This window comes from Salvia splendens, chromosome 11 (genome assembly GCF_004379255.2).
Source record: "Salvia splendens isolate huo1 chromosome 11, SspV2, whole genome shotgun sequence".
Lineage (NCBI taxonomy): Eukaryota > Viridiplantae > Streptophyta > Magnoliopsida > Lamiales > Lamiaceae > Salvia > Salvia splendens.
The window spans coordinates 9892231-9912529 of NC_056042.1; the positions used below are offsets into that span (position 1 = coordinate 9892231).

At 40.9% G+C, this 20299-nt stretch overlaps 2 protein-coding genes and 1 pseudogene across 2 annotated transcripts; 2 read left to right on the forward strand and 1 right to left on the reverse strand.

The window, feature by feature from the left end:
* The first annotated feature begins 10293 nt into the window (after nt 1-10293).
* Nucleotides 10294-11916, forward strand: LOC121756232 (eukaryotic translation initiation factor 5A-2). The gene is made up of 5 exons (XM_042151725.1): nt 10294-10494; nt 11117-11239; nt 11357-11413; nt 11505-11579; nt 11665-11916. Exons 1-5 carry the CDS (start codon nt 10372-10374, stop codon nt 11764-11766), a joined length of 480 nt encoding a protein of 159 aa, XP_042007659.1. The 5' UTR covers nt 10294-10371; the 3' UTR covers nt 11767-11916.
* A 3689-nt stretch (nt 11917-15605) lies between these two features.
* On the forward strand, nt 15606-16824 carry LOC121754410 (annotated as a pseudogene).
* Nucleotides 16825-17600: 776 nt separating this feature from the next.
* LOC121756196 lies at nt 17601-20087 on the reverse strand. The gene is made up of 2 exons (XM_042151682.1): nt 19027-20087; nt 17601-17844 (listed from the first exon to the last, which is right to left on the reverse strand). The coding sequence occupies exon 1, from the start codon at nt 20020-20022 to the stop codon at nt 19036-19038; it is 987 nt and encodes a 328-aa protein (XP_042007616.1). The 5' UTR covers nt 20023-20087; the 3' UTR covers nt 17601-17844; nt 19027-19035.
* Nucleotides 20088-20299: the final 212 nt, after the last annotated feature.

The window sequence follows — 20299 nt, forward strand, 5'->3', positions numbered from 1 at the left end:
GATATTTAATATTAATTCTAAAACAATATTATAACACACTTACTATTATTATTCAAAATAATGATAATAAATAATTTATTGGCTTGATTAATATTATTAAATCTAAATTAATAATGTGATTTACAGTAATCAAAATCACGATTCGGATCCGACCCAGATCTTCAAAACCAGCTAGGGTTCTGCGAAAAGAACAGTCGCCCCCTCCATAGCGTTGCCTTCACGCGGTGGCCACTGCCCCAACCGAAGTCAGAGCTGCCGCTGTCCACAAGCCGGAGGCAAGAACGGCTGTCAGACGTGGTGCCAACGTCGCAGCTGCCAAGATCTGTAGCTGATCGCCGCTGCTGTCCAGTGGCTGCTGTGCAGCTGCTGCCCGGCGACAACACAGCTGCTGTCCGACGAGGACAGTTCCGCTGCCGCCTGAGGACGACGCAGCTGCTGTTCGTTGCCTAACGCCGGAGCTGCCGCCTGCTGGAGCACGTTGAGAAGGAGCTGCTGTCCAGCCCTTCGCTCTCTACCTTGGCTGCCCGGAAAGCAAACTGCCGCTGTCCGAAGACTACGGTTGTTTCCCGGTGAAGATAATGAAAGAATTTTGAAATCTAATTTCCATAAATAGATTTCAATGATAAATCCTTTCAAACCATGATTTGTTAACCTTTTCAAAACGTAAATTTGAAGTCAAATTCCAAAACGGTTTGCAATTTGCGGTACTTTTTACAAAATTTTGTTAAAGGAATCGAAATCTAATTTTTCAGCTTCTAAGCAATTATGAAACCAATTTCATGAAAATTTAGAAATCAAATTTCGAATCAGATCAATCACATAATTCTGATTTCTAAAATTATTCCACAAGTAATTAGATTACAAAGTTAATTAAGAATCGAGCCCTGGGCTCTGATACCACTGTTAGGCATTCTTGTATTCATCTAATGAGCGCAGCGGAAATTGCATACAAGAATAACAGATCTAGATTCATAATCATATTGCAAGTTGAGCACGTAATACACAACGGAACTAAATCTTACTTGTTGTGTTGTTTTCTTCTACGATTGAATCCTGCAAGTTGAATCCACTGCTATCGAGGTCCACGTGTATTCCAATCCGACGCAGGAACTATCCCTGTACAATTGCTCCGTAGAAGAAAGCTAGGAATTCTCTCTACAGAGCTTTACGTATTTTCTCTCTAATGTTACGCTATTTCTCTTCTCCCACAATGGAGAATAAATAACCATTATATAGACAAAGAGTCATTAGGGTTTCATGATTGTTAGGCTTATGGACTAATTATAATTGTAGCCCAACTATAATTATTTAATCCATATTAATCTAATCTAGCCCATATCCTTTCATGAACATCCCTTCGTAAGTCCATTTCGGCATTGCCAGTTCACTTTTATTTATGTAGCAAAATTGCCCAGTACTAATGCGGGTTAAACAATGGTAGCGATGTAATCCCCGCATTTTGCCTATCTCTGAAGCCCGATGATTTTTTCGAACGTTGGGTACTTTCCATCTTAGCTACTTATTTTTTGTTTAGTTTTCCTCTCCAATGCTTATGAACAACCTAATCTCTTCATCCAGATTTTTAAAAAACTATTAAACAATTTTTCCATGATCACCTATGCAGCTGATACCAAATGAATGGATTATGCTACATGCAGCGGACTTGCCTCTCGAGTGCGAGCTGGAAATGCCACACGGAACCTCGTGGAAGATCGGAGTGACTATAGTCGGAAGAATATGCTACTTCAAACGAATATGGGTAGAGAGAAGCGATACCGTGGTCTTCACTTATCACGGAAGAGGCAAATTCAAGGTGGTGCGTTTTGAGACGAACGGCTTGATGCCCATGACTGATATACATCGTATATCCAAACTTTCAAATATTTTATTTGAATATTTCATATAATTAGAACCATCATTCACATAAGGAACTAATTTGTTGGGGCTGTAGTCGAAGTAGAGTTCGCCGAGCCAGCTTATCGGACCCCGACTCTCAAAGTGATGACAGTGACTTCGATTACTCGAACGATAACGATAGGCCTATCTCAGCTCTACCATCATTTACTATTGTTCTAATTGCCTCCGACCTTGAGTGTGGACCATAGTACAATCTTATTCCGTTTTTAAGAATTGCATAATTAAAAAGTTGCTTGGTAATTTTTTTTTTAGAATTGCATCGATTCATCATTTGCTTAGCAAAAAAATTTGTAGATGCTATCTGTCATATGGTGGAAAACAAACTTCCGTGATGAGAATCTCATTCAACCTGTCAAACTAATTTCCACCGGCTCCGACCCTACTTATGTGTACGTAATGGCTGAAGGTGTGTGATGGAGTACGTACTAAACAAGCCCAACAGCAGTAAAGCCCAAGACAGAGTATCAGTTCGGCATGACTAAAGAGTATCAGTCCGGCGTGACTAAAGAGTTCAGTTCGGTACAACCAAAGAGTTCGGCCCCAGCCTACAGCTCGGTGAAAGCCAACTCATCAAGCTCTGCTCTCAGGTCGGCATCAAGCTCTACTCTCAGATCGGCAAAAGCTGCTCGGCAATAATTCAGCAGTTCGGTCTCAGTATTCGACCGAACTAGGAGATAGTGGACTCATACAAGATTTCCACCTCCACTACACCGACGATCTATTTAGTGGTGTCAAGCAGTCATTAACTCATGCAGGATAGTGGACCCATGCAAGGTCGCCACGATCTCCACGACATCCACTACCTAATAAATGCTGCATGCCACGATCTTAGTTCACTGTATAAATAGAACCTAGGTCAGATAGATAAGGTCTTCTGCTTCTTCTTTTAAACTCTAAAAAAGCTCTCTAGAGAGAATATCATAAAGCAGGCCAGTGTTGTAAGCTGTAATTCGCAGATCAAGCAATACAAACCTGCCCCCATTTCTCCCCGTGGACGTAGATTTACCTCAGTAAATCGAACCACGTAAAACCTCTGTGTCGTAATTTATTTTTACGTGCATTAATTACCATCGAAAATTCGCCGCTTCATCACTGGCGCCGTCTGTGGGAAACAGAGAACCAAATTTGTGATAAAGCGAGTTTTTGATCCTCTTCTACCAAAAAAAAAAAAAAAAAAATGCATACCAGATCACATAACACCCGTGCCTCCGTCCGTGATAACCATGAGGAAGCTAATCCAGCAGCCCATAGGCCTGGAAAGCAGCCTCGTGAAAAATCTACTTCCAGTTCTCACGGAGAAGGAGCAAGCCGCTCAAAAGGTCCACACACCGAGTCTTCCCAGCAGCCTGATTTGAACGAGGCTGTCAAGCTGTTCTTGGCCGAGAAGCAGGAGGAGTTCTTAACCTTCCTGCAGAAGAGCCAACAGTCGGAGAAGACAACGGCGGATTCTCCCTCCTCATCCAGACATGAAAGTCACTACCGCAGTAGTGACGTGTCTTCCAGGAGAAAGAATCCTCAACCCCGACATGTTCCTCCTCGGTACCGGAACCACAGGAGAACTCCATCTCCTCCGTACCGAAGAGATGTCGGGTTCGCCATGTACGGAGCATTAAAGACTCCATTCTCGGACGACATCACGCCGACTAGGGAAAGTCCGATCCACGCGATAAAACTCGCCGAATTAGGACAAGGGAAAGTCCGATCCCCAAATTAGGACAAGGGAAAGTCCGATCCCCAAATTAGGACAACGGAAAGTCCGATCCGAGCGATAAAACTCGCCAAATTAGGACACAAACCAAGTCCGGTCAAAAAAGAGTTCACTTCATGAGACCGTGGACAAACATCAACTTACCCCATACTTTTTTCCAGAATGCCGAAGTGATTCACTTCGCTTTTCGGGGGGGGGGTAGTGATGGAGTACGTACTAAACAAGCCCAACAGCAGTAAAGCCCAAGACAGAGTATCAGTTCGGCATGACTAAAGAGTATCAGTCCGGCGTGACTAAAGAGTTCAGTTCGGTACAACCAAAGAGTTCGGCCCCAGCCTACAGCTCGGTGAAAGCCAACTCATCAAGCTCTGCTCTCAGGTCGGCATCAAGCTCTACTCTCAGATCGGCAAAAGCTGCTCGGCAATAATTCAGCAGTTCGGTCTCAGTATTCGACCGAACTAGGAGATAGTGGACTCATACAAGATTTCCACCTCCACTACACCGACGATCTATTTAGTGGTGTCAAGCAGTCATTAACTCATGCAGGATAGTGGACCCATGCAAGGTCGCCACGATCTCCACGACATCCACTACCTAATAAATGCTGCATGCCACGATCTTAGTTCACTGTATAAATAGAACCTAGGTCAGATAGATAAGGTCTTCTGCTTCTTCTTTTAAACTCTAAAAAAGCTCTCTAGAGAGAATATCATAAAGCAGGCCAGTGTTGTAAGCTGTAATTCGCAGATCAAGCAATACAAACCTGCCCCCATTTCTCCCCGTGGACGTAGATTTACCTCAGTAAATCGAACCACGTAAAACCTCTGTGTCGTAATTTATTTTTACGTGCATTAATTACCATCGAAAATTCGCCGCTTCATCAGTGTGCAGGGGATGGAAGAGGTCCGCCATATCAAAAAATCTTGGGGTGGGTGATTTATGCAAGTTCGAGTTGATTCATGTACAAGAGACCACTCTACGGGTGTCAATTAACCACTAGTTAGTGATGAGATTGCGAGTATTCTTTGTTGTCGTTTCTTTGGAAGGTATTTTGAATTTCAAAAAGACAGTCTTAGTGAACTTGTTGATGTTATGTCATTTGTATGGGTTGTACAATATGTGACATGTTATTATGGTTGAAGCTTGAATGTTTTGGATGTGTGTTGAGAATGTAATAAATTGGAATAATAAACTTATCCTCCCAAAATTACATTTCCAATAGCGCACACACCCAAATCAACACAACACAACACGGAAACGAAACTGTCACTGCAGCCAAATCAACATAACACAGAAACGAAAGTGTCTCTGCAAAACATAGTCTAGTACATAAACAAAAGACGAATGCATTACACAAAATTCAATTCCAAGTGTTCTTTTTTTTCGTATGAATTACCCACACTACATAACAGTGGACAACCACAATGAATTTCACATACAAATTAAGCCCAAAAAATGCAAAGGATGACGAAGACAACGAAATCAGTAAGTAATGAATTTCAGAATTGCAATAAATCAGTAAGTAATGAATTTCACCCCATGTGCTAGATTTGCAGCGACTGGGGTGAATAAATTCGATTTAAGTGTTAAGGTGTTTCAGAATTGCAATTTCGTATCAATTTCCCACACCCCATAACAGTAGGCAACCACAATAAATTTCACATACAAATTAAGCCCAAAAAATGCGAATTACTACGAAGACAGCAAGTAATAACATATTTCAAGATCCATTCGGTTGTTGTGTACAAAGAACGAACCTTGAACCAAATTCGAAACGCAAGCACCAATCTCCGCAGGCGTCGACCAACTGTGCTCGATTTGCAGCCACTATGGTTCCAAATTCTTTGTTGGTAAGAGCATCTCCAATAGAAATAGCTCAGCCATAGCCTAGCCACAAACTCCTCCTGCCACGTCAGCAGACTAAAAACTCTCTTGCCACATCATCAGGACAAGCAACTGGACAAGCAATAGGTCAGCCATAGCCTAGCCACAATCAACAAAATTATAAGAGCATCTCCAATAGCAATAGCCCAGCCATAGCCCAGCCACAAACTCCTGCCGCCACATCATCACCACTAAAACTCCTCCTGACACATCATCAGGACAAGCTACTGGACAAGCAATAGCCCAGCCATAGCCAGTCATAATAAACAAAATTATAAAAATAACAATTACACAAAATACGAGATTCAACTTACGACACAGATACGGGAAAATCCAATAATTTCATTTAAATTAAAAAAAGGTACATTAAAAAATTACAAAATTACAAAATTACAAAAAAAAACTAACGCCGTGCAGTCATCCGCGCCCACAACTCGTCAATTAAATCCTTTTGGAGTCGAATATGAGCTTCCACTTGGCGCATGTCAGCATGTGCTTGGAGGCGGCCGACTTTATCGTGGGGTACCCCACTTCGTACGCTGGGGGTGGCCACGCCGTGGCTTGGACCGGCTTCATTATCGTCGTTGGCCCAACTAGTCAGTTGTACACCTTCATCTTCGACAATCATGTTGTGCATGATAATACAGGCGTATATTATATCAGCAATGCAGTCGACATGCCACAAACGCGTTGGACCCCTAATTGCCTCCCATCGAGACTGAGCACACCAAATGCGCGCTCCACGTCCTTGCGCACCGACTCATGCCGTTCCGCAAAGTAGGCCTTCCTCTCATTTGATGCGCATCTGATCGTATTCACAAAGACAGGCCAACTAAGATATATCTCATTCGCCAAGTAGTAGCCCATATCATGCTGGTTCCCGTTGGCGACAAAACTGATGGTCGGACCGACGCCCTGGCACTGCTCGTTGAAAAGGGGCGACGAGTTGAGGACGTTGAGGTCGTTGTTCGACCTGGCTACCCCAAAATATGCATGCTAAATCCACAGCCGGTAATCAGCTACGGCCTCGAGGATCATCGTGGGATTAATTCCCTTGTAGCCGGTCGTGTAGAACCCTTTCCAGGCAGCGGGGCAGTTCTTCCACTTCCAATGCATGCAATCTATGCTGCCTAACATACCCGGGAACCCATGCTTCGCCCCGTGCATCTGCATCAGCTCCTGGCAGCCTTCGGGGGTAGGGCTTCGAAGGTACTGATCACCTAATATTTCAACCACGCCCTGACAGAAATACTTCATACATTCAAGGGCAGTCGACTGGCCGATGTGGAGGTACTCGTCCCACATGTTTGCCGCGCCTCCGTAGGCCAACTGCCTGATTGCCGCAGTGCACTTTTGAATAGGTGTGTGGCCGGGTCTGCCAGCCGCATCGTGCCTGAAGTGGAAACACAGATATCGACGCTCCAAAGCGTCAATAATACGCATAAACAGGGCCATGCTCATCCTAAAACGCCGCCTGAAAATGTTGGCGTTAAACCGCGACTCCGGTGCTAAGTAGTCGTCAAATAGCCGCTGATGTGCAGCTACGTGATCCCGATCAATCACTGCTCGGCGGTGGACAACGGGTCGAGGTCGAGGTACTGTGGCTACAAGGCCCGTTGTATCAGCTGGTCGATCTCTCGGGACGTATAGGCCTCCAACTGTTCGTTCAAACGTCGTTCGAACTCCTCAGCATCCTCACCACTACCACCACTACCACCACTACCACCACTACTACCACCCGCGTTACTCATTTCGCGTTGTTGATCTTGTACAAAAATTAAGATAGAGGAAAACTCGTTAAAACAAGTGGTGCAAATGAAAATGACATGCAGATCGCGTATATATAGTGTTTTGAAAATTAAATAATAATAAAAAAAATCCAGCTCGCCGATCGCTCGCTGATCTGGAGCCTGCAATGGCGGCCAGGAGATCGCCGAGCGCTCGGGAATCGGCGTGCACACGTCGTTTTTCTCACCGATTTGGCGCTCGCCGTCTGCAATGGTTCGGCGAGCGGACCGGCGAACGCCAAGAACCGGCTAGCCGGTGCGCTCGCCGCTATTGGAGATGCTCTAAAAACAAATAATTAACAATCACACAAAATACGGAATTAAATTTACGACACAGATACGGGAAAACTCAATAATAATATTGAAATTAAAAAAGTACATTAATTAAAAAAATTACATTAATCTAAAAAAAAACTTCTCCGCCACACACGAGCCCCCCGCCTCCGCCTCACTCCTCGCCGTCGTCGCCGTCGCCGTCGCCGTCGCCGCCGCTATCCGGGACCCCCCAAATCTGAGGCATCTGAGCCTGCGTCTGAGCCCTCCACCTGTGCCGCGGCGGGATTCAAATCGGCCTGCATACTCACGAGCATTGCGTGAAGAAAACTCTTCTCCTCGGGGTCAGTTGCCGCCCTCCATTCAGCTAAGATCTTGTACATCTGCGCTCGAGTTTGTTGACGAGCGAAGAAGAGGAGCTCGGCTGTCGACCCGCCAACAGGGGGATGCCGACTGGACCTCCTGGGAGGCCTGGCGAGCCCGTTGCGCCCGCCTTTGACCAACCGGGCGAGTGCGGCGAGCAAACGCGGGAGGGGACGAGAACTCCTGTACATCCTCGGGGAGTTCGTGGGAACCGCCGCTGCTGCTGCTGGTGGTATAGTTCAGGCGCTGCTTCTTCAGCCAGCCAGCATCGACACCTGCCCGAAACTTCTCGGAGTCCATCAGCACCTCATAGCAGTTCCAGTCGGTGAACTCCTTATAAAGCCCGGGCACGGGGAAGGCTTTCTCCGCTATCCTCCTGCAGTCGTCCTCAGTTTGGCCACTGGTCTGCATGCGGAAGGCGTTGGTGTACAAGCCCGAAAATCGGGAGACCCCAGCCCTGATTCGGTCCCACCCCTTCCGGCACTCCTCCTCGCTGCGTAGCCTCCCCTCCGGGCAAAATGCCTTGTAGGCTACTGCTATTTTAGCCCACAAGTTGACGATCCTTTGATTGTTCGAGGCGAGGGGATCATCGCAAACACTCACCCACACCTTGGACAGCGCGACGTCTCCGCGTCCGCCCACTTCCTCTGTGCCTGGCTGTCGTCATCAGCCAGCTGCGACGACTCGCCGACCACCCTCTTGCCCTTCCCCTTCTTCTTCTTTGGCGAGCCCCGACCCCGTCTACTCCCCCCGTTTGAACGGGGGTGTCCGCATCCCCGAGATCTATCCCTAACTCCTCTAAGGAGAAAGTATTACACCCAGTGAATTGCGTCTCCAATGGGGTTGATGTGTGCGAAGAAGCAGTCACAAAATCAAAACTGGGGCGATAGACGTTGTCCCCCCCCGGGCGTCCCCTGCATTCCCGGGTACCCCGACATCATCTGCATCCCGGGTGCCCACCCCGGCATCATCTGCATCCCCGGTACCCCCTGCCCGCCCGGCATCGCCGGCCCCCCGGCATCCCAGCATACCACCCTCGGATGCCATCCCGGGCATCATCTGCTGCCAAGGGTACATGTTGTAGTATTCGGCCATCGGACCCCATCCACCTCCCACGAGTACCGTGGGAGTTTGAGACCCTCTCGTCCCTGGAGTAGGCTCGTTGTTGTGCTCCATTTCGCGTTGTTGCTCTTGTATAAAAATTAAGATAGAGAGAATACTCGTTAAAACAAGTGGTGCAAATGAAAATGACGTGCAAATCGCGTATGTATAGTGTTTCGAAAATTAAATAAATAAAAAAAATTCGATGGTCGATCGCTCGCCGATCGGGAGCCTGCAATGGCGGCCAGTCGATCGGCGAGCGCATCGGCCAGCGCTCGGGAATCGGCGTGCGCACGCCGTTTTTCTCGCCGATTTGACGCTCGCCTGCTGCAATGGTTCGGCGAGCGCCAGGGATCGGCTAGCCGGTCCGCTCGCCGCCATTGTGGATGCTCTAATCTGTGGACTAAAAGGCTCGATATTGCAGAAGTGAAATAAACCTTCCATAGTGGGAACATATGAGGGTATAAAAGTAAATTCATTTTAGGTCCTCTTTTTGTGTAGGCTTAAAAATGTCTTTCATGGCAAAAATATTAAAATGTGATTTATAGGGGATATTTTGGAGTAAAAATTAACATCAATTGAAAATGTGATTTTTAGGTACCAAAGCGATATAAATCAAATACCATTTTTATGTGAAACTAAAAAATAAGTAACATTTATAAGTTTAAAAATATACTACACCATTTTGTAAAGCCTTTCCACTTTTCCTCTTTGCAAAGCCTTTCCACTTTTCCTCTTTCAAAATCTTTTCAATTTCCTCAATGAATGTATTGAAACTAATATTTAATGATATTTCCACTTTTCCTCTTTCAAAATCTTTTCAATTTCCTATGAAACTAATATTCAATCTATCATTACTTCTCTTGAAACTAATATTCAATCTATCATTACTTCTCTTTTCTAAATTCTTTTCAATTCTCTCAATAAATATATGAAGTGTGTATTCAGTTTATGTTTCAAAACATATATTCATTTACCAATTTTATTAAAAAATTCATAATAACATTGTTGGTATTTTCTTCAAAACTGCTATATATGTATAGATAAATTCATTTAACGTGTATTTAACATTAATTTTTTTTGTTAAAAAAATGCCCCACTTAGCTAGAATAGAGGAGAGAATATTTTGATTTTATTGAATATAACAACCAAAAACAATCTCATCCATGAACCGATTTAATCCAACGGCCAAACTCCAAGCTTCACTATCCTAATCATAAAAATCTCCCTCTTCTAAGCAAATCACTCCCTATAAAAGCGGCAACCTACTTCAATTGCACCTCTTGCTTCTCTCACTCCCTCAATTCTCTATCTAGGGTATTCATTATCTGTGTGAATATGTCTGACGAGGAGCATCAGTTCGAGTCCAAGGCCGACGCCGGAGCTTCCAAAACTTATCCCCAGCAGGCCGGGACTATCCGTAAGAACGGATACATTGTCATCAAAGGTCGTCCTTGCAAGGTTTGTTTCAATTAGATCATTCATCTCACTGATTTTATGGAGTATTTGATTTGAATTGAGTCTCTATTAGTTGATTTGTTTCGAGATCTGAAACGTAGTTGATTCTGTTTGAGCTGTTCGCGTGCTGAATTTGTGGTTCTCGTCGTTAAGGTGATTATCCGATTTAGACAAATTGAGCTGTGTTTGTTTGATTTATTGTTACTTTGTTTCCTTATATGGAAAATTCTATCTGCTTCAGTTGTTTTGTATTCGATTTAGCTTCATTGGAGTGCTGTTTTTCCTTTTCTAGTATGATCACAATTAATCTAATTATGCACTGTTTGCTTGCTACCAATATTAGATGATGTAAAAAATAATGTGCTCAAAGAAATTGAATCACTGGAATGTTAGCTTTGGAGGTTTTTGATTGTTTACATCCAGATCACTAGATTTAGCATCAAATTTTTTATTTAGCTGATGCATTGATAACAACACAGTGCTAATTATTTTGTATAATGTTGTTAAAATGATGATTGATCTGAGAAGTTTCTTATAGGATTTGGAAGGTTTGAAAGTTTTGTTTTTTAGAATTACTTATCCACTGTGGTTCATACAATATTTGACTGGAATGAGTTTTTTACAGGTTGTTGAAGTCTCGACCTCCAAAACTGGAAAGCACGGTCACGCCAAATGTCATTTTGTTGCTATTGATATTTTCACTGCAAAGAAGCTTGAAGATATTGTCCCATCTTCCCATAATTGTGATGTAAGTATATTTTCTTTGATCTTCTCAACTGGCAATGTTGAACTATATAGAATATCTCTCTCAATGCAATTAAAATCAGGTAATGAAAGGACTAAAGTGATTTTAACTGATTGACAGGTTCCACACGTCAACCGTACTGACTACCAGCTCATTGACATTTCTGAGGATGGATTTGTAAGTCGTTCTTCATTTCCGTATATACTACAATCTTTGTGTTTTCTTTGCTTAGCTTATGCCATAATGCATGATGGTAATATCTATTTAGGTGAGTTTGTTGACTGACAATGGCAACACTAAAGATGACCTCAGGCTTCCAACTGATGAGGCTCTGCTAACTCAGGTTAGCTTCTATCCTGATACATATTTATGTATGTAAATGTCTATTTTATCAATATATTAACATTTGATGTTTTATGAAATCCTAGATCAAGGATGGCTTTGCTGAGGGAAAAGATCTGGTTGTGAGTGTTATGTCAGCCATGGGAGAGGAGCAGATCTGTGCCCTTAAGGATATTGGTCCCAAGTAACTTCCTTCGATGTGGTTTTGAACTTTAAACTGGAAGTCGTGAAATTAATAGATTAGAGAAGGGATGAAAGAGGCCGTCGTATTTGTGTTGTAATGACTGAATGACGGTAACATCCTCTACTATAAAAACTTCCATCTCTGGTTTAAATTATGTTTTTGTTTCTCAAGTCCAATGTTATCAAATAGCGGATATGGCGGCGCCATGGCGCTATGGCATGGCGCTCGGTGGTGGAAACGCCATAGCACCATGTTGCTGCCATAGCACCGCCATATCCGACATTGACAACATTGCGTGTGTACTGCATTTAGGAATAGGGCATTATGCAAGAAACATGGTTGTTAGAGTGGTATATTATGCTTTATTAATTGTTTAAAGTGTTTTAGATGTTATATTTTTAATATTTTTTAATTTTTGAATTATATATAAATATATAAGTATTATTTTATTTATTTAATTTTTGACCGCCATATCCGCCATACTAATACGCCATATCCCTGTGACGGTTTTTAGGCAAACCGCCATAAGCCGCCATAGGAGATTGATAACATTGCTCAAGTCTCATTATTGTGTTTTACAATTGATTGTATTTTATTGTTGTGAAAGTTGGAATTTGCCATCAATTGGTATAACTTTTTGAATACCCAATCTGAACATTATATACTTCTGAATGCTTTAAGTTTGTCTAGATGACTTGACTTTGAATCTGATCCTCATTTACTTCTGAATGTTTTAACTTTGTGTAAATTTATCTGTTGGGCCAGAATGAATAATTTTTATGTGGTGAGATTTTGTCACTAGAGTAAAATACTATGTTACCATAATTGGATTGATTGTCTAACTTTTTATCAATCTGGTGAAATTTTTATAACTTACCTTGTTTGTTGGGGCCAGAAAGTTTCAGTTTGCTTAGAATATGGCTCTTATTCGGATTACTTTTTATTCTTACATTTTCTGTTTATTTAAAATTGGGATATTGACATCTAATATAATGGAACTATAAAAAAGTTGAGTTTTTCCCACGAACTTTGAAATTGACAAATAACATCACGAACTTTTCCCTGAGTTTGTTATTTTCCATCAGTGAAAATTCCAGCTATATTAATAGATTGAAGAACAAATTTGGAGGGTGTGCTCCAAGAAAAACTATTCTCGAAGATTGAAAATCTCGAAGCTGTCGAAGTTGTTGTCGAAAAATTACGAAAAACTCTGTATCAGGATATTATTTGCTGGAATTTTTTCATTGGTGGGAAATAACAAATTCAGAGTAAAGTTTGTGATATCATTTGTCAATTCAAAGTTCGTGAAAAAAATTCAACTTTTTGAAAGTTTCATGATATTAGGTATGGGTGAGTAAACCGTTTTCGGTTAACCGAGAACCGAACCGAAACTTGTCGGTTATTGGTTAACCGATAATCGAAATTTACGGTTATCGGTTCGGTACCGGTTTTACGTTTTGCTCCAAGTCGGTTATCGGTTATAATCGATCGGTTATCGGTGATAACCGAATTAAATTTAATTTTAATTTCGATTATATGTTTATTTAATACTAGAAGAAATTATAATTTATTTTCAAATTTTGTCACAATTGTAATTTATTTCTAAATTTTGTCAAAGTCTTGTATTGCAATGTCAAATAAGTCCATTTTATTTGTGTCGCTATCAATTATAGTATTATACTTATAAATTTGTATCTCAAAGTCAATAAAGTGCTTAAGCGTTACTATTTCAAGAATAGAATGACCATTCACTTATTATTGGAGAAAAGTTTTTAAATTATAGATCATGTAAAATTTAAGTCTTTTAAAGTGCCTACACAATTTATGTATTACTTGTAAATAGGATAATAATAATAATAATAATAATAACAACGATGATAATAATAATAATAATAATAATAATAATAAAAAAAAGTAGATGAAAAGTTAAAAGTTAAAACCATAAACAATTTCAATAATAATTATATTTTTAATTAATAATAGAAGAAATTGTAATTTACTTTAAAACTTTGTCAAAATAGAAGAATTTGGTGTATTGTTTTAAGCAATTCGGTTAGTTCGGTTATAAATGATAACCGACCGGTTCTAACCGAGTCGGTTAATTAAGTAACCGAACTTGAGATCGGGTCGGTTCCGGTTAGTTTTTTGACGAAATTTTGGGGTTGGTTAACCGACCGAATAACCAGCCATAGTATTAAGTGCCAATATCTCTTTAAAATTTTGTTGCACAAGACACTTGAGTTCTTTTTTCATTTCACATCAATATTAAAACTTAGTACCACAAACTTGTGATCAGTTGTCAAAAATTTTAAAGAATTTATTGCTAAGGCGCTTGAAAAACAAAGAAAAAGCTAGGGTAATAAGAATTATTAACAGAAATTGAGGATTAATGAAATTGAAAAAAAAGTGCTTATGCTATTGTATCTTATTTTAATAATTCTTTTGAACTGATTTTATGTTAATTTTTCAAAACCTTTTAAATTTCATTTGAATTTCGAAAAAAAGTTACTCCTATAAACTACTCCCAGTATCTTATAAATTGAGCACAACACTCTATTCCAGACATACAACTTATGTAGTACAACTTACGTGCCCGTGCACGCACCCATCTTCCTTGAGTATACTCATTGTCTCATTTCATTAATACTTTCGTCTATGAAACATAGTCTTGTTACTATATGAGATGATTTTTCATGTAAAATTTGTTTAGTAGAGATACATAGAGAGAAAAAGCGGTTAATGAATTACTAATACATAGTATTTGTTTAGTAATAAGAGATAGAATGACAAATCACCATGCTTTATAATTTCACAATATACGAATAATTGCAAACTTTTAAATCGAGTGTTTTGAAAAGTATTGAGACTGTTCATTATTACAAGAGATACACTATCTTTGTGAGATTCACATCGTTATCGGCTGTGATTGTCGAGGGAAAAGTGTTTGTATGTGAGTTTGAGTGTTCTTGATCGTGTCGATCAAGTGTTGACTCTTGTAATCACTTTCTGAGTGTTTAAATAAAATTCTGGGATCATCTTCTCCGTGGATGTAGGTCATTCGACTGAACCACGTAAATATTTGCGTATTGTGCATTCCATTTCTGTTATCTTCGGATCTTATATATATTGAAGTTCATTCACACAGGTAATTGAAACTTTTTTATTCACTTTTTGATCAGTTATTGAATCTAATTATATGTGTTCGAGTGCCAGATTTCGTTTGGTTGTGTATTTCAATCATTATTTTAGACTATGAGCGTTTGTGAGAGTCTAATTTGATTTCTTGATCAATGTGAGATCAGTTCTCTAATTTGATGTTGAAGCATATAGTAGAAGTTAATCGATGCAAGAGTATCTGCATAGTCTACGATAGAATAATTTAGTTGATGAAGATGGAAGCATTTGAGAATTTTGGTGTGTATTTGTTAGACTCAAATCTTATTTATCTGTAACTAAAGCGGTATTTGATGTGAAAAAGGGAGAGTGTAGTGGAATGTCACGACTCATGATCGATTCTCGTGATGACAACATGATAGTATTAATTTGGCATGCTTCCATGTCAACGCTGCATGCTTGTTTTAGTCATGACCTTATTTAGGGTGTCTCCAGTTATGCTGTGTTTCCCGGGACGACATTTTGTTTGTATTGAATTGAAGAGCATGGAGTGTTACTTGTTAGTAAGAGATGCAATGGATAACACTAAACTTGAGTGTGTTTGGTTACATTCTGATTTCTGGGAGAAAAGGACAATATCAGGGTGAAACATGGGAACACACCCTTAACTACTATTTAGAGGGGTTTTGTTTGACGATTTAATACAGTTGGGCTAATCATTAGCCGTGATGTGCTTTGAATAGATTATGCTGCTATCTAAGATATTATGGTGGATTCAATTGGCGGAAATATGGGCAGAAGCAAGTTAAGGGAAGTGAATTTCCTAGAAGCTACTATAAATGCACTCATCCAAGCTGTCCAGTAAAGAAGAAAGTAGAACGCACTCACGATGGTCAACACAACCATCCTCAACGCCCAATAGTCACTAGATCCGCATATGGAACACATAGAAACTCTGAATTCACTGCTCAAAGCCCAATGAGGGGTCGAGACAACTTACTCCCGAACTAGTCTCTGGATCAAGTGACAGCGAGGAGGTGGCGGCTGTTGGAATTAGGGTTGATGATGGACATGAGGATGACCCCGAATCAAAAAGAAGGTACATTATTTTCTGTGAGACAGCTACCCAGTAGTTATAAATTTCTGATGCACCGAAATATTAGCAGGATTGTTGAGGTCCAGAATCCCGACCAAACAAATTCTTCCCATCGCACTGAGCCTAGGATCATTATTCAGACGACTAGTGAAGTTGACCTCTTAGATGACGGTTATTGGTGGCGAAAATATGGGATATGCCTTTTTTCTTGTATTGTGAATATAGTCCCTACGTCCCATAAAAATAGGGACTTTGGGGATGACATGAGTTTTAATGTCAAATTAGTAAAGTATGAAAGGGATAGAAAGAAAAAATGATTGGAGTATTTGTAATTGTGGATAAAGGGACCCACCTCAAAAGAGAGAAAAACTTGTAAAAAATGGAAGTGGACTATTTTTGTGGTACGTAGGGAGTATTTTTTAGTAACTCAAATAGTTTCTCATAAATCTCATTGCTTGTTTTGTGTCTTTGCAGAAGCTACTGCAAGTGCACGACTGCTAACTGCAATGTCCGTAAGCATGTAGAAAGAGCTGCAAGTGACCCGAAAGATGTAATAACCACGTACGAAGGGAAGCATAAACCCTGTACCAGCTGCTAAGAACAGTAATGCCAATGCTGCTGCTACACAGTTCAGACCTCACAACCCCGTAGCCAACAGACCAGCTGCTAGTAGAGGAGTCGAATATGGAAATGAGCAACAATCTATCGCCATTCTACGGTTCAAGGAAGAAGAGATAACTTAGCCCTCTCCAGAAGCAGTTTAAGCTGCGGACGAAATGCATACCACGAAGGTCTATGACTATGACACATGGTTTTGATGAAACACATTGTGGCATTGTGCTATATGCTTGAGCCAGGATTGGAATATGGGCTACATTCATATTGACACATTCACAAAGGTGCAATAACCCCCCCACATTATACAAAAGATATAAGAAATTGCGAGCTTTGAATACGAGTGTTTGTAATGGAATTGATATCTGCATTCTTTTTGTAAATTATTTATACTGTATATACGCATTGTTAATCTTTGTGTGAGCAATAGGGAAAGGATTCTTGACCCTTGCCATCTCAAAAATATAAATTATTTTTTGGTGCAAAATTGTTCCGAGTGTTTCTCACAATATTCCCAACTTCCTCGAGTTTTAATTTTGTAGTATTCCAGTCACAGTAAAATAAGTGGCGGATTATCTATGGACTATGGGTAAATTCATCAAATGAATCCATTTTGTTTAAAATATATAAAAATGATATAGAATTGAGATACTATAAGAATGGAATCAAAATTTTGATACAGTAGTTGCCTGTATTTGATATTTGAGATTCATCTATCTTCAATAGGTTTTTGCGTACAGAGAAAAGAAGAATTGCTATGGAATTGAGTAAGAGGAGGAGCTTACATGGAATAAAGAAATGTCCAATAAAATGGTTGGTGCCATTTTAAATGATTAAATAAATTAAATTAAACCACATTATAATACAAGTATAAAGTTTAGTGCTCTTATCAATTTGATACAAGCATTATAGTTTGGTACCTATTTATGAAACTAACCTTTAAATTAATTAAGACATTTTCTCTTCTCTAATCAATAGGCCAAAATTTCGAGTCACCACCACCACAAAGTTGGTAAATGAGAACAGGTACAAAATGTACATTGATAAGAAAAGATTGAAGCAAGAAAATGTTGAGTTTGAAAGAACATTATAAGATATGGAATGTACATGACAAAAGAGATTTAAACAGAGTACTACTTCTAACAATACTGAACCAAGCCAAGGCATCCCTCATGCAACACACATTTTCAGCTCGAATGTGACCCATGATATACTTTATACATCATCATCATCACTCTCTCTGTGTGCATTATCCAACTGCCAGCATATATAAAGATATATCACATGAAAATATAGGATCTTGAAATGTTTCATCAAATATCATGTTTTTGTAAGAGAGCAAATCATACAAGTTCCAAAAGGAAATCTGCATAGATAAGACCTCATAGCTTTGCAAGATAAACAAGAAACCAATCAAAAAAATTGCAGTAAGCTAGCATGGAAATCCAATGAGGTTTTTGCCAATAATATGTCTAATATCTAGCTTAAGGAAAACTACTGTCTAGAGTTGAAGTCGTCTAGCATATGGACAAGGGTGTGTGGATGTAAACTATGTGAAATTGTGGATAATCAGATGTAACCAAAAGCTCAAGACTATGTGCCATCTGCCTAAAATTTAAGAACAGAAAAACTAAGCAATGGGCAATGCACATTGCACCTTGGTTTCATGTTCACTATTAGCATTTAATAGTTTCAACATTTATAAGCACTCTCATAGTCAAATTCTGCAACTATTAACATTATATCACAAGTTACAACTTCTTTCACTAAAAACAACGACAAATTTATTAGTGTTGAACATCACAGATTACTCAGATATTTTTATAATCACAGATTTTGTAAAGAATATGATTATACTTGATATATTTTTAAAATTAATTTTCTATGGAATATGATTAACTATGTGAATAGAATTTTAAATGAAAAAATAGTATATTGTTAGTTTTAAGCAAGGAGCTTCCCATATTTATCGCTCGTACTTTTTTCTATCTCTACATAATTTTTGAAAAGATAGAATACAAACTACAGTTTGAGTAGGTAGCTTTTGCACTAGACAGAGACGGTGGCAGACGACGCCGGTGAGTCAGCATCTGTGACGACCTTCTTCAGCCTACGTGTTCCAACCCCACGAGTTCATTTTCTGGACCCGTCACTAAATATATACATGTACCTCATTTTACAACTTATTAACTCCTAAAACACTAATCTTATCCTCTTAGATTAGAGCTATCTAAAATAAGCTTAGCTAAAAACCATGTAGCATTCCTATCTGTCATAAAGATCCATTGCCATCTCAAGTCTAACAAACAGAGTGAGAAACTTCAAAAAAGGGCAATCATTCAAAAAGATGAAATTTTTTATCAAGCAATGCATAAAACTAAAGGCTTAAGTATCCCTGTACAAGAATCATCCCTAAAAGCATAGGCAACAAAATTTCACCTGGCAGAGCTACACGACGTAGACAACATGGGAAAGCTTGCCATCATCGAATGGCAGCCGGATGTACTCCTGCGCGAACTCCTCAGCAATCTCAAACGCAAGCTCCCCCTGCAAAGCCTTGCAATACATAAACAGCACCGCAGTGGCCGCCACACTGTATAGCATCAGAATCGTCATAAACCCCGTGTAAACGACAGCCTGAAACACAAACGCCCAGCTAATCCAATCCCTAATGCTCAATCCGCCCGCGCTGGGGATGACTGTCGAGCACAGCAAGCCCACAAGGCCAAGCAGGGATTGAAACAGCAGGATCAACCCAAACGCCACCCCTCTCATCCCTCTCACCAGACACGCGCTCCTCCTCATCGCTGCAAACCCCCATTTTGACTCCACGACGACGACCACGAACGACAGGCACCACTCCACCTGCAAGTAAATCAGCACCCCGAAAAGCAGAACGGTGTTCAAGGCAAAAAAACTCACGAGATACACATTGGTGTAGTCAATTTCAACCCCAATTAGGGCTAGGGCATTGTACACCAAGACATTAAAACCCCCAAATCCGAGGGCGATTAACCCTAAAATGAAGATGCTGATTATTAGGGTTCCAATTAGGGGTAGGAACGATGTGAGCACATACTTAATTGAGGAGATGAACTTCACTGGCCTGCCGTAGAAGCCGTGGAAGGTGCTGTGGGTGATCGAGGCGGTGGCGAAGAGTGATAAGAAGAGAGCGAAGAGAGCGTAGAGAGATGCGAGGAGGAGGTGGGATGTGGCGATGGGAGGGAGGTCGGGGGAGGAGGAGAAGAAGAAGAGGGAGCGGTGGTAGTGAGAGAGGGGGGAAGGGGAGTGGGAGAGGGAAGGGAAGACGACGAGGGAGAAGGAGAGAGGGAGGAGGAAGAGAACAGAGAGAGCCAAAAAATGGCGGGAGTGGGCGTTGATGATGCGTTTGGTCTCGGAGAGAACTCCGAAGAGGTTAAGGCTATGTGCTGACATGGCTGCGTGAGCTTCTTTCTGTAGACACAGAGAATTGAGAGAGATGAATCGGGAAGATGAAATGGAGAGATGGCTGTGGATATGTACAATTTGCTGTTATTAAATTGTTAGAGCACCAGCAACGCTGTGCCGTTGCGGTGCCTATGCCGTTCCGGAGGAACGGTTCCGCGGCGGCACGCGTTGCAGCCGCCATGTCGTCGCCATTCCGTACCGGGTGTCGTTGCCCCGGCACGCGGCACGACACGTTCCGCCACGCGTCGAGGCGACGTGGCGGGCT